The sequence below is a fragment of the Camelus ferus genome, chromosome 25 (genome assembly GCF_009834535.1).
Source record: "Camelus ferus isolate YT-003-E chromosome 25, BCGSAC_Cfer_1.0, whole genome shotgun sequence".
Taxonomy (NCBI): Eukaryota; Metazoa; Chordata; class Mammalia; order Artiodactyla; family Camelidae; genus Camelus; species Camelus ferus.
The window spans coordinates 31,940,814-31,958,717 of NC_045720.1; the positions used below are offsets into that span (position 1 = coordinate 31,940,814).

General features: G+C 39.0%; 1 protein-coding gene across 3 annotated transcripts in view; it reads left to right on the forward strand.

The window, feature by feature from the left end:
* The window catches only part of NIPAL2 (NIPA like domain containing 2), a 71,767-nt gene that overhangs the window by 25,423 nt on the left and 28,440 nt on the right, over positions 1 to 17,904 (forward strand). For all 3 annotated transcript variants that reach the window (XM_032467982.1, XM_032467983.1, XM_032467984.1), the window contains one exon: positions 12,530 to 12,589. In XM_032467982.1, the coding sequence (XP_032323873.1) occupies positions 12,530 to 12,589 (60 nt within the window). The remainder of the gene's footprint in view (positions 1 to 12,529; positions 12,590 to 17,904) is intronic.

Consider the following 17,904-nt stretch of genomic DNA (forward strand, 5'->3'; position numbering starts at 1 on the left):
GTATGGCAGGCAAAATTATTCATTCACACACATGGAGTAGCCAAGGAAAAAAGTGTCTGGGTACATCAAACAGATGCCTGCGGGACAGTTGAGTGCACCACACTGTACTGAAATTCTCCATTTATCTCGAGTTCCCCAGTCCTGGGAAACTTTTTCTGGGCACGAGAAAAAAGCCTTTCCAGCTAGCTCAGAGAAGGGGAGATGTGGCTGGATTTATTGTAAAGATCGGAGATTTCATAGGCATGGAATATCAGCCAGGCTTCTCGGGATCTGAAGTGAGGGTTCGGAGATGGCCAGGGACGAAGGGCTAGCCTCGATCCCCTCAGACCTCCCGGGAAGCCACCTGTGGAGCTCCTCGTCTTGGCCTGACTTACTCAAAGCTCTCATTCATAACAGGAAGCTCTCAGTTTAACCACCTTGCCCTTGGACAGTTCCTGGGGGTGCTGGTCCCCCCACCTTCAAACTTGGAGATGGACTTCTCTCAGTGCCACAGATCATTTTTCTTGGTCTGCTCCTCGCCCCAACTCGTATTTCAGCTTTAGAACATTTTTAGCAGCCTCCCTCTCTGCCCATTTAAAATAATTCCAAGAAGTAAACTTCTAGCCTCAAGCACAAATCATTTCCTGCCTTACAGTCTTTGCAAGCAGCAGTGTATGCTCATAAACCATAGCCCCGCAGCGCTCCTGAGCTGAATTGAGGTCGCCGTGAAGTGCTGTGGGTGGCTAAGGGGTGCTGGGGATTGAGGGTATTCCCCAGAACAACCCCCTACTACCTTGAGACTCTTTATAAAGATTTTAGAAACTCTAAAAACATTGAGGCAAAGGGGGAAAGTATTTTTTAAAACAGACGTTATCTTACGGCTTTGTCCACAGATAAGGCAGAAGATTGTCTACACTTAACTGTGCTAGAACTTTCCTTTTCCCTATTATTTCTTGGGGGCATTAAGGAATAAATCAAATCTCCCTTTGAATTAAGAAAAAGAGATTGCATATTCTTCTCTGGCTTCTGTCTTTTATGGTTTTCAACATTTAAAAAAAAAGGGAGGGAGGGAGGAAGGAAGGAACATGGAAGGAAAGAAGGAGGGAACATGGAAGGAAAATTAAAGTCTAGTGAAGGTACTTTCTTCCATCTTCCTCCTCCTTCTTAGGTAGGAATACAGGGTTCATACCAACCCTGTGTTCCTTTTCTCATCTCCAGAAGTAAGGAGATACTGTGTGGATTATCATCTCACTATACCCAGACTGCTAACATGTCAGAGCCACTGTTTTGTCTTACATAATCAAAATTCCTGCTCCCTTTGTATACTTCAATCAAACAGTTGGGTTTTTTTTTAAGGACTAGCAGGTAAGAAGCACTACAGCAAGCCCCGGGGATATGTCAGTTTGTACTTGACCCACATTCTCACCTTGAGCCACCTTCCCCTCTGTTCCTTCTTTCCTACTCTCTGTGTCCTGCCACCTTACACTGACATACCTACCTGGAGGCAGCATTTCTCAAGCACTCGTTTTACTGGTGGTTACATAGGTGTTCTAAGAAACAAAGAATTCCAAGCAGGTTTCTGCAGATTTCGTTAGCAGCAGAGGACTTCTTGGGGCCCTGGGATGGGCCCCTGCACGCGGTCAGTCTGTCAGAGGCAGATGCGATAAGCCAGCTTTCCCGAACCTATTGACCACAAGATGCCTTTATAAAGAAGCATCTCAAGGGACAGCAGTTGTGCAGAAAACCCTTTATGGAGTTCTTAAGGCAGTGCTCACAAGCAGTCACACAGCACCCTAGAGGCGCAGACAGGATAGGTAACTGGCCGGTGCCCGCCGTGGGGTTGGGTAATGAGGAGGAATCCTGGTACACAGACGGGTCTGATTGCCCAGGCCTGGGTCCAGCTTTTGGAAGGAGAGGGTCACAGCCCTCATATACTGTGTCACCTTGTACTTTTACCCTACTTTTCTCCCTGAAGGGCCTTCCTGGTGAATAATAGGTGCAAAAGCTTACTCTCACTAAAATGCAGGTTGTATACTGGCAGTATGGTTATTTCTAGATGTTGACTTGTGTTTGTCTTTCCATTAATTAAGAAAGCTCAAGGAATGGTTTTCCAATTTCATCTACAGCCTCCACTGGATAGTTTTGCCAATAAAACAGGGCAGTAGAGTGGTCAGGAGCAGAAGCCCTGGGACCCCATGCCAGGGTTCAGATCTTAGTTCTGCCCCTAGAAGGCACTATGGCCTCGGGCAAGTTATTTAAATGGGTTTATGCCTCAGTTCCCTAGTCTGTAAAATGGTAATAAAAATAGCTCTTATCTCAGAAGTTGTCATGGGGAAGAATTGAGTAAGCACAAACACTTAAGGGCAGTGTTTGACACAGTGACAAAACTACCCACTGTCACTGTGATTTACAATTATTACATAGAAACAAAGTGCATTATTTTTTATAAGGGTGTGCACTTGCACGCCCCCGAAGATGGCTGATGGTTAAATTCTCTAAAATGGATGAACCACTTCAAGAAATGCTTTTTATTGTTCTTATCCATGCAATAATTAATTCTCAGGGAGCAGAAAAGTAGACTTCTCACAGCCATTTGTTCAGCCATTAAGCAGCAATTACCCTTTAACTCCTCCACATACCCGCCCCCCCTCAAAAAAAAAACATGTTGGAAAATACCAGAATTGCCAAATAACCTACCAAGACAAAATACATTTAAAACACAGACACACAAGTTTGTCAGAGGAAAAACACAGCAGTCTGAGATGTGCGTGCAACTTTCTGTCTTCTTGCTCTGGCTTCATAGCACTTTTGTTCACTGGCTAATTAACTTCAGAGAGGCCTTCAGATCTAACTGCAATTTGAGAATGTGTTTTCTGAGAAACTATTATTATACCAGAAATCCAGTGAAAAGAAGTAAGTTGGATGTTCTGTGGAGTTTGTAATAAAATTTTAAACTACTGCTAATCTTTCCTGTCCCTCTCCTCAGGAGGCCTTTCTTGGCTTCTGCACTAAATTAAACAGGCGTATCCTCCGCTCCCTTAGCGCCTGACGTTGGCCCTCCTCTTCCATGTGGTGCCTTTTTTGTCTATTAGAAAAAGGCAGCCTGTCTCATGATGCTTTATTTCTGTCTGTCTGCAGACTATTGTAATACAATGATTTGATTAGAACAGGACACTCTGGTGCCATCTGTCAGAAAACTGTCCCGAGAAATACAGGAATCAGCAAGCTCTGAGATGTGGGTGGTGCCTCCTAAGCTGTAGTGTCTTTGTGCTGTGCACAACCTGCTTGACTGCATGCAGCAGCCTTGACCTTACACGTCCCCTTTGGCAGCTCTCATCAGGCTTGCAATGACCTATTTAATGTCCATCCTGGCAAGTTAACTGAGACCCAGGAGACTGAGGACTGTGCGTGTCTTGTTTGCTGTCTGCTCTTCCCAGGAGAGCATGGCACAGGAAATCACACAATACAGCCTTGTAGAATTGGTTTGAATTTGAATTGTGATAAAATGAGGATTGGATGTTCTAGGATGTTCTGTTACAGGATGTTGGAAGAAAGGGTTCTGTTCTGTTCTAAGGTGTTGCTTAAAAGATTTCGATTCCTGATGAAGCACAATGGTTAAACATTTCATTGTAAAAGACTCATGAATATTCACTCGCGTAAATTCTTAAAAGAATTATAAGCTCATCTTTTGGGGTTTGAGTTAGATTATTTGTGCATCTGCAAAGTGTGACCTTACTTTTAATGTTTTCTTTTTTCTGTTCATCCCCGTGACTGTGGTCTATGCTGTGCCTGAGCATTGAGAGATGATTAAAAATAATATTGTCAACAGTCCAAAGAGTTAAAGCCACAAAGAATTAAGGAGATTCATGGTAGACTTTACCCAGTATAGAATTAACTTATCTAGGGGTGGCAAGTGAGTGGGACAGGAAAGAAGATAGTTGTAGGGGCAGGGAGGGTGGGAGAAAGAGAACCTGATGGACATTTTTCAGTTCTGTACCTCTGAGTATATTGATTGAAATTAATTAGAAAAGAATTCAGAGAATACATCTCCTATTTTTCCATGTTGAATTCCAGCAATAATTCAGAAACAGTTAAAGGCAACTAACTAATGCTAAATGAGGATCCACTATGCCGGGTACTATATGAGACACACAACCTTGTTATTTTACATAATTATTGCCCAGATGAATAGAAGTGAGTAATAAGTAGACTAAACTCAAGACGAATTACCTGAGACCAAACACTTGGAATGATAAAATTAATAGCAGGGAGGGCTCCTTGGCCCTGGAATAATTTCCTAAGAGAAGTAGTCACCCTGTGCCTGGGCTAATTTGGATTAAGGCTGGAGAGCTGACTGCACTGAGGAAATGGGGAGAGAATGAGACAGATGACTGGCAAGTCTTTCCCATCTCTAGTTTTCCTTAACATGCTGGCGTTTGCTCAAGTTGAAATTCGCAACGTGGAATATATGTTGTCTCGTGTATTTCTGTTGTGCTGTTATGAAGCTGTAAACTGAAATGTGTCTGTATTCCATTAAACAATGGTCATAGCGTAGCCAGAAAGCCCTGGTGAGGCCTTTTGGAATTCCAAAGAAGTCATCTCAAGCAGAAACTTGGGTCTCCAAGATTTTTATTAGAAACAAATGAAAGGAAACATAAACAGACCAATGAGCAAATGACCTGCAGTGTTCCACAAACCTAGATGCTGTGAATTCTCTCAGTCCTGTAGGGCCCGGTGCTTGGTGCCAGCCTGGGATGAGGTCAGCACACCTCCTGGGCTGCCTGTGATAGTGGCACTTCATGTGGACATTTATTCGAATGTTGGGAATATGCAGAAAATACCCCTTTTTTCAGTGGCTTGCTGGGTTGCCTGCTTTAGCACATTTGTCCCAAAACCAGCCTAAACAAAATGTGTGGAATAAAACTCTGAAGTTCCCCTTTTATGTCTGCTCATGCATTCTCAGCTGAAAGCATTCCTAAAACCTAAAAAACTTTATTTGAAACATCTTCTCCACCCATCCTTATTTTTTGAGAACGCCAGAGTATTTCTAGAGAAATTGCTAATGGTGGTGTATAAATGCTGATGCATTTATAATACAGAGTTAATCCTGTCAATGACAGTTTTTTTTACCTTTTTGGAGTCTTTTCAATTTTAATCACTAATGTCTGTCAAGAAAAATGTAGAAAAGAAAGGATGGTTGTCCTTAACCCAGGTAAATTTCCTCATTTGGAATTATGCACATTACCTACAATTTCATTACCTTCAATAAATGACAATAGCAGTTTTTTTTTTAATTAAGATGAATTACTAGACACTTTCACTCCTGCCAATAAGCTAGTGGGACTTTTCTCTCTGTAAAGAAACATTTTCTAAGTACCACATCCTCAGAATTTCAAATCCTAATTCCATGGAATACATTGTAATTGACATGCTTTCCCCCCTCCAACTGTACAACTAACGGGGAATGATCATTACGGAGGAGTCAGTACTTCCAGTGGTTAGTTGATTGAGCCCGTGAGCACGCTCGGCATGTCCACGTGTTTGAAGCTTGATTGTGACCGACATGAAAGTGCTTTTGTGGTTTGCATTCTAGCAGTACAATAAAGTCGCCATTAAAAGTGGTCAGAAACCACAAGCCAGATATTTACATGTGAGGATCTGTTTGTAGCATTATTATATAAATATGTTCTTTTCATGTCATGGGTCCCTTCTTTATAAAAGAGTTTTCTTTGCTACTCTGTCTTCTACTTTCCTGTATTATAAACATGGACACTGGTTTCTCTTCAGATCATAGAGGTTAAACAATAAAGTAAATGTCTAGGAAGGAAAATTGATGACATTTCCATTTGCGGGCTAGATCAGAGTTCACAAACTGGTGGCCTGTACACCAGATCTGGCCACTGCTGTATTTTGTTTGGCTCAAACAACCCTTTTAAAAAAATACGAATCAGTTTCCCATATTTAAAAATTGGACCATGATACACAAAAACTGGATTTTTGTCTTAAATAATCAGCTTTGGTAACACTGGCCTTGCAGTTGGCCAGGGCTGAATTCTGGCTGCCACTTTTCGCTGATCTAATGCACTCCAGGCCACCATGCCTGAGACCCCTCATCGCCACAGCCCACCACCCTCATTGTTCTTTCGTCTCCCATCTGACTGGCCCCTGTAGGCATTTGAGTTTGTGACCTGAGGACCAAAGTTTGTTTCCCTTTCAGCTGAATCAGGTAAGAATATCATATCCATAATCACATTTAGGTGAAGTGTAATTGATTTTTTTTTTTAACTTTGGGCTCAATTTGTCTTTTAAGAAGTGGTCATAAAAGGATGAAAAAAACGGAGGGAAGTAAATAAATGAGCAAAATCATTTTAAAATAGCCATCCCATAACACATTTAAATGGTTATCAAGCTCTCTTCTGTGCTCGTAAATCTTTGATAAAAAGTTGTTATTTGAGGGGGAAAAAGAATTTTAAATATGCATGTGTATCTTAATGTTGCAGATTGAAAAGGGGATGCCAATTTACCTATTATTCTACAGACACAAAAATCTAAACTCACATGTAAAAGTCTGCCCTTGAGTTTAATTGCTAACATATAGGAAGCTGATTCTTTTTTTTTTTTTAAGGCAAATCAGAAAAAAGAGCAGTGAGGGTGAGTCAACTTCTCTCAGTCTTCCTTATCTGTAAAATGGGAATATAATAGGATCCAGGTCAAAGGGTGGCTATAAGGATTAAATGAAGAATACCTGGTTTTCAAGAAATATTAACTATTTTTATCATTGCTTTTTTTTTTAAATTGAAGTACAGTCAATTACAATATGTCTATTTCTGGTGTACAGCACAGTGTCCCAGTCATGCCTATAAACACCTATATTCATTTTCATATTACAAGATATTGAACATAGTTCCCTGTGTTATACAGAAGAAACCTTTTTTAAAACTATTTTTATATACAGTGGCTAACATTTGTAAATCTCAAACTCCCAAATTTATCCCTTCTGACCCCCTTTTCCCCGTAACCATTGTTTACTAAGTCTGTGAGTCTGTTTCTGTTTTGTAGATGAGTTCATAGTGTCTTTTTTTTTTCCTTTCAGATTCCACATATGAGTGATATCATATGGTATTTTTCTTTCTCTTTGTGGCTTACTTCACTTAGAATGATGATCTCTAGGTCCATCCATGTTGCTGCAAATGGCATTATTTTATTCTTTTTATGGCAGAGTAGTATTCCATTGTATAAATATACCACAACTTCTTTATCCAGTGATCTGTCATTGGACATTTAGATTGGTTCCATGTCTTGGCTATTGTATATAGTTCTGCTATGAACATTGGGGTGCATGTATCTTTTCACATTAGAGTTCCCTCCAAATATATGCCCAGGAGTGGGATTGCTGGATCATACAGGAAGTTGATTCTTAACTTCTGATTTGCTAATCCCAGTTAGTAGCTCTTACAGAAGAAAATCCAAATCAAGTTGGTACAACCTATGTGAATTCTCATGTACCAACTCTTGACCACAGGAAGCTATGTAATTCTTCCATAATAACAGCCAGGTTTTGTGATGTCAGAGTCAAGGTGAATGAAGAGCAAACTCAGGATTTATTCCTGTGTAAATCAGGAAGCATTAGGAAGCTCCACACCAGGGCACATGTCTACACTTGGGATTGGTAACCTCTCCCATACTTAGACCTGGTTCAGCTGAAGCCAGTGGGGTCTTGCTTGACTTCTGTTTTCATCTGGAAATCCAGATCAGAATGCTCATGTGTAAGTTTCCTTAGATCAACCTTGACTAGAAAGCATCTCCATTCTGATTGCTAAGCTGAAAAGAGTGTAGATGACTCACCTGTAGGAGTCAGTCTGTTACAATTGTTGTTGAGATTCTCCTGACTGTACAGTACTATGATCAAGGCCAAGTGAATACCTTAATAAACTTACCTATGGGAACACTGTTTTGCACCAAATACTGGAAGAAAGTTTTTTGTCCTGTCCTTTTACAATAGTATTCTTGCTCTATTTTTACCCTATGACTCCCACATAACCACTGTTTGAATTTTGGCATGTTACCTTTCATATGCTAACTTTTACCTTTTTTTTTCATTTTTTAACATTTTTTATTGATTTATAATCATTTTACAATGTTGTGTCAAATTCCAGTGTAGAGCACAATTTTTCAGTTATACATGAACATATATATATTCATTGTCACATTTTTTTCTCTGTGAGCTACCATAAGATCTTGTATATATTTCCCTGTGCTTTACAGTATAATCTTGTTTATCTATTCTACAACTTTAAAATCCCATCTATCCCTTCCCACCCTCCACCCCCTTGGCAACCACAAGTTTGTATGTCTATGAGCCTATTTCTGTTTTGTATTTATGCTTTTTTTGTTTTTGTTTTTTAGATTCCACATATGAGCGATCTCATATGGTATTTTTCTTTCTCTTTCTGGCTTACTTCACTTAGAATGACAATCTCCAGGTCCATCCATATTGCTGCAAATGGCATTATGTTGTCAGTTTTTATGGCTGAATAGTATTCCATTGTATAAATATACCACATCTTTATCCAGTCATCTGTTGATGGACATTTAGGCTGTTTCCATGTCTTGGCTATTGTAAATAGTGCTGCTGTGAACATAGGGGTGCAGGTGTCTTTTTGAAGTAGGGTTCCTTCTGGATATATGCCCAGGAGTGGGATTACTGGGTCATATTGTAAGTCTATTCCTAGTCTTTTGAGGAATCTCCATCCTGTTTTCCACAGTGGCTGCACCAAACTGCATTCCCACCAACAGTGTAGGAGGGTTCCCTTTTCTCCACAGCCTCTCCAGCATTTGTCATTTGTGGACTTTTGAATGATGGCCTTTCTGACTGGTGTGAGGTGATACCTCATTATAGTTTTGATTTGCATTTCTCTGATAATTAGTGATATTGAGCATTTTTTCATGTGCCTGTTGGTCATTCGTATTTCTTCCTTGGAGAGTTGCTTGTTTAGGTCTACTGCCCATTTTTGGATTGGGTTGTTTGTTTTTTTCTTATTAAGTCGTTGAGCTGCTTATATATTCTGGAGATCAAGCCCTTGTCAGTTTCATCTTTTGCAAAAATTTTCTCCCATTCTGTAGGTTGTTGTTTTGTTTTGCTTATGGTTTCCTTTGCTGTGCAAAAGCTTGTAATTTTAATTCAGTCCCATTTGTTTATTCTTGCTTTTATTTCTATTGCTTGGGTATTGCCCTAGGAGAACATTTTTGAGATGTATGTGATAATGTTTTGCCTATGTTTTCATCTAGGAGGTTTTGAAATGTTCCATTTTTAAATATTAAATTTTACTATAGGGATAAAAGTGTAATAATAGTTTTCCCCCTTTGTACTTGTTTATCAGACAATGGTTGTTATAGCAACAGCTAGACAGGGTTGAGTTTGACAGATCTCTGATTGCAAATATATGTGAGAGCACTTCAGTTTGTTTATTTTTTTCTCATTTTAAAAATTTACTGCTCTACTTAGGAGTCATGTTATTAGCTTTTCACAGAAACTGTCTTTTTGCTCAGCACAGCTCTCATTTTAACCATGTTTTGCAAGATAAATGAGTTATAAGTAGATGTATCTGAATAGAATGTTCTTTTTTTTATTACTTTCTTTGCTAGATAAATAAAACTTAAAATCTTCTCATTCTCTTATCTAAAAGTTTTGTAGAAAATCTCATGTTCTCTTAAAATTAAAAAAATGAGTATAGAAATGCATCAGGTACATAAATTCTTTCAGAAAGTAAAAGCATATTTATGTTTCATAAATCTGATAACTACTTTACAGCAATTGATATAATTTGATACATATAGTATACTTTAAGTTTATTGTTACCAATCGTGTTCTTTTTACTTTTAGCAATGAAATTGTGCCCTACATAACATTCTTCCCTCTTCCTTCTGAAAGTGAAATTATTTATGAAACTGCGGCTGAACAACAAGAAGAGAAGGAAAATGATGCCTTTCTTTCTCCAAGGGAGGAAATGGAGTACAGTGAACTAGAGAGCTCTAGATGGGAGTAAGGAGATTTGGGTGCTGGTTCTAGCTGTGCTGTAAAATCAGTGTTTGTTAGATGAAAGGATCAATGAATATACAATCTATTTGGACCTCAGTTTCCCAATTATAAAGTTTAGAACCTAGGGTAGATTATTTTTGTGTCTCCTACTAGCTCTAAAATTTCCTTATTCCATGTAAGCAATGTCTCCCTTCCTACTGGAATCCTTTGCTGTGAAATAGTCATCTCAGGGACTGTTAAAATGGAATGCATTTGGTATGTGTTAGTGTCACAATGCTTCACCTCTTATTGTTAATCTATCTCCTTCTTCTTGGAAACATTCCTTACCTAATTACACAGGAAGTCAGTAATAGGGGTGGAGGTGGGGGGTCTTGGTTTTTATACTTTTTCTAGTGAGAAATGTTTCCCTGAATCATTTTGGTCCAAATCTGAAATAGAAATTTTTTTATACCTGTCCCAATCTCAATTCTTAATGTAATGGGCTACATGTCTATACATTAATTTATCTACAGAAAACATCGCTTTAATGTTTTAAAGCCACACCACACAATTAAATTCATGCTTGGTGGACATTTCCCATGCTCTGTTTATTTTGTGTGAAACATCTATCCCTATAAATAACCTACCCAGGAAAAACGTGTAAGGATACAGATCAAATTGAATGAGAAAGAGCTAGGCTGAGAAAAAGATGGAGAAAACATATGAGAATCCACCTTATTTTGAATGAGGATTTCTGGTGTGGATTTGTTATTTTGCTTTACATCAATTACTAGAATACCAGATATAGGTACATTCAAATTTAACTGATTTAATGAATTATAATACAGACTCATTAAAATTATATCTATGAGAATTTTCAGTGACATGGCAAATTTTTTTGTAATACAGTAACTGAGGAAACAAAGAAATTTTGCACTATAGTTTGATCTCAACCAAAGGGAAATAAACACATAGACGTATTAACTGTTGTTTTTGCTAGATGAAGTTATTTCATGATGATTTTTCTTTCTGTATTTTTGCTTTAAAAAACAAATAAAAATTTACATAATAGTTTTTGTTAAAAATTTAAAATACAAATTGTTGTGGGGTTTTAGTTTTTGTTTTTTTGTATTATTGCAAATTTGGATTTTCCCTTCCCTCTACCCATGAATCTGTAAAAGGAACAACTCAGATTCAACTTACCCCACATACCTGAGGCTGTAGCAGCAGGTCATGGCTCTGTTGTGAGGCTGAGAGTTCAGTAGCATCAGTAATGGGAGAGGAGGTCTTAAACATCACGCAGTCAGCAAATGCAGAAGGTCCCACACACACTTTTATTTATGTGCTGGGTACTAACTACACACTGGAGATCTTCAAAGAATAAGATAGATCTCAGAGTAAAAAGGGCTGATGATCTTTTTCAGGAGACAGGCAAAAAAATCTCAGGTCTAATGAAAAAGCTATATATTATAAAAGGTAATCACTACATATGGGTGGTGTGGTCAATTCTGGGGGAATCCAGAGGTGAAGCTTGAGTCTGTAGTTGGATGAGAGGGTGGAGGCAGAGTTGCATAGGGAACAGCGCGTACAAAAGTCCTTCAGCATGAAACTCAGTGGTGGTCCTGGGATATTATGATTATTTTAGTAAGGGGAGACGTGGAAAAGAGATCATGGGCAAATGTGGCAAGGAAAGTGTCAGGAGTAAATCATGGCTGTCTTTGAACGTCATGCTCAGTAGTTTGGCCCTTGTCCTCTGGATTAATGGCTTCTGACAAGAGGTTTTAAAGCTGTGGATTTACATAAGATTTGCATTTTAGATTACTCTGGTGGTGCTATGGGGCAGGGGTAGTGAAATGGGGGGCCCCAGAGGGAAGCTGTTACAATGGTCTAAGCCTGAGGTGAAGCTGGCCTGAGCTGAGCCAGTGACAATGGAATGAAGTGGAGGGGGTGGACTTGTGAGATAGTGAAAATCAGACTTAGCAGACCCAGCAGTCTGTGAAGGGGAGGGGACACTAGGAGCAGCCCGGGATGCTGGTGCCCCATAGAGGTGTCACTGGAATAGGGATCCTAGGAGGAGATGATGGGAAATGATGAATTTTCAGTTTGGGATATAGTTTCTCTTCTTTCCTCCTTTCCTGTCTCTTTCTGCCTTTCCATCCCTTCCTCCTCTCCCTTCCTTCCTTCTTTCTTTCTCTTTCTTTCTTCTCTTTCTCTCTTCCTTTCCTCTCTTTCTTTCTCTCTCTTTCTTTCTATTCATTCATTTAGTCCTGTAGTAAACTTTTATTAAGCCCTCACTGTATACCACGTACTATCCCAGTCGCTGCCTTAGGTCCACTGTAAACCAGGCCAGCTTCCACAAACACTCAGCCATGCAGGGAAAGAAGCCATCCCCACAGCCACAGCTGCCGGGTGTTTCTGACCAGGACACACACAGTCAGGCCCAGGACACAAACTGCTTAATTCCTTTCAAATGACATTGCATAATATGTTTTTTATATTTGGAAACATCACTAATGGCCATTTTCTTTCTAGGTAGTGCCATTATTTCTGTTATGTTCCTGAAAGAAAATTTGAGAGCCTCAGATTTACTAGGTAAGTTATTATTTGATTCATGTAATTATAGCACTGCTTGATCAGGAAATGAATAACCCTACCGACTAAAAATATGTGCTTTAAAAACTGGGGCATAAATTACTGAAATGAATATATTCTCATTTAGAGGCGTACATTATTGTCTCTTGGAGCTGCCACCTGCTCCTTGACATGAGACACTTGCATCTTCCTTGTATCTGCTGCCCATGCTACTGACCACAACAGAATTATATTTTATATTATTACTATTATGAATGTTACAAAATTTTTATGAACATAATAAAATCTAAGAAAACATCTGTTACCTAACAGAGTATTCCACTTCAAAGGACATTTTTGTTAAGATTGTTGCATGAAAGCACTACATAAAAATGAAAACCATGTACAGAAATTAGATGTACCAATTAACTACCTAATTTGTATTTAGCTCTTTCCAAAAGTCACACAGAATGTTGACCTTCAAAATTTTATTTAGAAATACAGCTATTAATGGAAAATAACAGTGGCCTTCCTGGCTATAAGAAAGATTTCTGTTACATGGCAAAGCTCTCATTTGTTGACTGCATCTTCTATCTCTTGTTGGAAGTATCACTGGTGAGAAGAATTATGGAGATTCATATTTTCTTCCTTGGCAAAATCCGGTCTGAACTGCTGCTGACATATGATAATGAATATGATACTTCAGGCACTTTATATAAAGCAATGTCTACTGGCTTCTAAGGAGATCTTTTTTTTTTTTTTTTTTTTTTCAATTTGAGCTTTAACTGTGACACTAGTCTTGGTATGTTGAACATTTGTTTCCCTGATCAGGTTTCCCTTGAGCCTACTGTCTTGAAAGAGTTTTCACTTTTTCCTTTTCCTCCTTGGTTTGATTCTGCTAGTAGAGTTTTTAGTCAACATTGTCAAATTTTCATGGTTAAAATGTTTTCTAAAATGCATTCATATGTGCATTGTGGCTTTTCAAATATATTATTTTACTATACTTTTTGTATATTATGGTTTATGGAATCATTGGGAGAAGTTGTATGGGATCAGATATAAAAATGAGCAATGCCTCAGTTTTATAAATTAAAACAATTAGGTTTTACATTATGTTTCTCACTTATCCAAATGTCTTAAGGAAACTTTAAATCATTTAATCTAACGTATGTCATCTTTTGTAGTTAATGGTTGATTAATGTTTAAATCAGTGTAAGGTATTTAATGAGGTAATATAGATGAATATAAAGGAAGACTTGCCAGTTATCGTGAACCCTTGAGATTAAAAGATGATTAAGACAGAATCCCTGCCCTCAAATAATACAGTCAATGATAAAATACATGCATACTTAAGTTTTTTTCAAAAGCCAAAAATAATATGTATCATAATGCCTTGAGCCTTTAGTTTAGAACAGGGTTTCTCAGCCTTAGCACTGCTGACATTTTAGGCTGGGTAACTCTTTATTGTAGGGGCTGTCCCATGCATTGTACAGTGGCAGCATCCCTTCTGGTCTTTACCCATGGATGCCAGTAGCAACTTCTGCCCTGGTTATGACAACCAAAAATGACTTCAGACATTGTCAGATGTCCCCTGAGGGTCAAAATCACCTCCAGTTGAGAACCACTTATTTAGAATAAAGAGAGATTACTCTAGCCTGGAAGCCGAGAGAGAATTTTTTACAGCAGAGGTACCATTTGAATCAGTTCTGACAGCTGAATAGGACAAGCATGGGCCACATCCAGGCATTTGGAAAAGGGCATACGGAAGGAATAACACGAGAACTGTTGACAGAGGTGCAGAAAGGTAAGGCGGTTTCTCTGTGATACTGAGCTACAACCACTGCCAGTGAGGATTAGGGGGAAATTAGTGAAAGTCATAACTATGGAAAGGGAAGAAACAGAAGTAGCAATACGTGCCACTGGTTTGATTATATACTTAGAAAACCAAGGTCAGCTAAGCATTACTAAAATCAATGAACTAGCCCAGCATCAGAGGATATAAATTAAACTCACTCTCATGGGTTCAAATCTGGATTCAACTTCTCCTATTAACTGTGTGACCAACATAATACTTAACTTCTCTAAGCCGCAGTTTGCTGACAAATGTAGAAACTGTTTTTTAAGGGTTAGATCGCGTAACTGATATGAGCACTTTGAGAAATGTAAAGCCCTATTAGTATAACTGCTATCGTTTCTGTACAACTTCATTCCCAAGAGGTAATAAATACTAAAACCGCAGCATAAGAAATAGGAAACACACACATACACACATAACAACAACAACAAAAACCTCTATTAATCATTTGATTCTTTGCTAATTTCCCTTTAATACGAGCCCGCATTTGTTAAATATTTACTCTTTCCGGGTACTGTTAAGTGTTTTACATGAACTGTCTCGTTCGAATTATAGGAATGATCCGTTTATAGAACTGACTTGCCCAAGGTCACATAACTAGCAAAGTCGTGGACCACTATTCTAATAATGGCAGCTTGATATAATCATCAAGTGATGGGTGAGGGTGAGTCTCTAGCATCAGAGAGCTGTGTGACCTTGGTAAAATGACTTCATCTCTTTAAGCCCCAATTTCCTCATCCTTAAAATGGAGATGGTATTACCTACCTCATAGGAGTAAATGAGTTCCTGTGTGTAAAACTCTTAGAACAGGGCCTGCCGTGTAGTAAGTGCCCCGTAATGTTAGCTATTGCTGTTATAACTACTAGCACCACAACGCGGCTGGTTCATGAGAGGAAAGCTTGATTAGATATTTTTGCAAACGTTAATAAGGTTAGTAATCCAGGTAACAGTTCCCACAACTCTGGTTGGATTTGTTTGCCTTTTAACGTGATGCTTTTTGAGCAGGGATCTATGTAATGTCACATTTGTCTCATACTATAGCTAAAAGTGACCACTTCTTGACTTTAATCTAGCGTCACAGGAAAAAGAAAGGATTTAGTCACCTATTCTACACCCATGCCCCCAACAGCAATATCCTGACTGTCATGAACTGAGATGTAATAACCCATTTCATGCTTAGGGACAGAATTTTCCCCAGCCGTACACAGTACTGTGGTAAGTCGCATGTATTTTCTTTGGGCCTGTGTTGCTGCGGCCTTGAGAAAATTTGACTTTTTCTATTAAAAGCTAAAAATGCTTTTTTTTTTTCAGAGACTAAAACCAAACAGAAAAAAAGAGTAGTTAGTGGCATTTTTTAAAAGATTAACATATAAGCATGCTAAAAATTTAACTGTCAAAATGTACAAAAGAAAATCATTTATTTTTCCCAGCTTCAAGCAAATGAAAGTTTGTTTTTCATGATGGAACAAATGAAGATTTTTTGGACCATGTGGAAACAAGCTGAACTAATTTATTGCCAAATGCTGCTCTGTGGCTATGAAGCTTTTCACCACGAGCCTCTAAAAAATGACCTCACAAAAGCTATGTCTGAAAGGAATCGCCAAGTATTATTAACTCAATGACAAGCTTTGGACTGTGCTCTGATTCTTAGTGGATTAATAACTTCGTATTATTTTAATGATTATTTTTCCTCTGGAAAGCACCAAATTTCTCTCCCCTTCAAACAGCCAAAACTATAGTATTTTCCCCTCTTCTCCCTTAGTCATCAAAATACTGAGCCTAACAGTCTGTGAGATCCTAGTTGATTTAAGTCCAGATAGTGTCATCATAAAAATAAGATTACAGTCAATTCATCAGCACTCCCCAGAGACCAGTAACTTGATTATTTCAAGTCACCTATAAATGGTTTCCCCAGATTGAATGTCAGGAGATGAACAGTGAGATAAAGACCATCGCCTTCCTTCCTTCTCCTGCACCAGAGGTCAGCTTGGTTTGAAGCCAGTGTCTAGAATACTAACCTAGCCAAACAAACTGTCATTTCTAGTTGAGAGGACAGATTGGCTATTTGGTTGTAAAGTTGCCTGAACAACAGGAGACTTCCTGATGGTGGTTCAGAACTATTTGGATTCTGTGTATGACCGAGACTTCTCAATCTGGGGCTCTTTCAGGATTGATCTGCCATAAACCTGAGGAATCTGGAGAGACCTACCACGGGGAAGGTACCCCAAATGGTCTGGTGCTAAGGAGTCCAGTTTATTCTGTGACGCCTGGTATCCCACAAAAGCGAGAGCTGGACCCCAACTGAGTAGGAGACATATTGCAGACACCAGGAGAACCAGACAGTAGTGTAGGCTGGAGTCAGGTTAGCTGAGTATTTAAAAACTCTTAAGGCTACCAGGAGTCAGGTCAAGCCAGATTACAGAAGCGAGACAAAAGGCAGTTAATACTAACTGGCATTGAGCTGGTGAGTGGGGACAACTAAAGGAGATTTCAGATTTTACTTAATAGGAAGGGTAGGCAAGGACACCGGATGTCAGTTAAGGAACAACAGTGCAGGTGGATTCTGGAATCCAAGGCTTGCACAGGTGAGGAACTGAGCAGGTTAGACATGCCAGTGAACAGAAGCATCAGAAGGAGCCTGATTCTAGGCTGTTTTCCCTTCAACCACTTCTATGCATCAGCCTCAGTCTGCAAGTATCTATAAGGGACTTTCGCAACAGAACTTCAGTAGCCCCTTGAAACAGAGGCTGTGTTCTCACAGCTGGATCCAGTTAAGTGTCAGGCATTTATCAAAGTATAAAATATTCCTCCAAATATTACTTCAGGATGATATAAATGGTCAAGTATGTTTAGAAAATATTGCAACCATAACCTCCCCTAAGAGATTCACAATAAACACTAACACATTGACGATCTCAAGGGTCTTCCAGGAAAAGAACTATTTCAGTTTGTTTAACTTACCCCTTCCCAGATAGATTTGACTTGAGACCTTTTTTGGTGGAGCATACATCTTATGAAACTAGTCCTAGGGAGCAGTTTGGAGATGCTCTTCTAAAGGAAGTTCAGGGCTAGTCAGGGACCCCAGGGACCACTGCCAGGAGAAATCAATTCCTTTTGTCCCCAGTGGGGATGCTGCATCCAGCCTCAGGTTCTGCTCTGTACAGCTCCTGGGGAACCACTCACTGAGACTGCAATGTGACTGACAGTCTTGAGTTGTCCATTCATCATCCCTGGTGTGTCATGCATACGACAGGTGAGAGAGTGTAATCATTAAGAAAACAGACTACCTAGGTTCCAGTCCAAGCTCTTCACTTAACTAGAAAATTCCAGACAAGTTATTCCCTCTGTGACTCCATTTTCTCCTGTCAAATGTGGATAGAAATAGTTTAATAGTATACAATGTTGTATATTTTATACTATGTAATACACATATAGTGTATGTTAGTATAGTAACATGAGAATATAGTTATTTTTTGCAGGT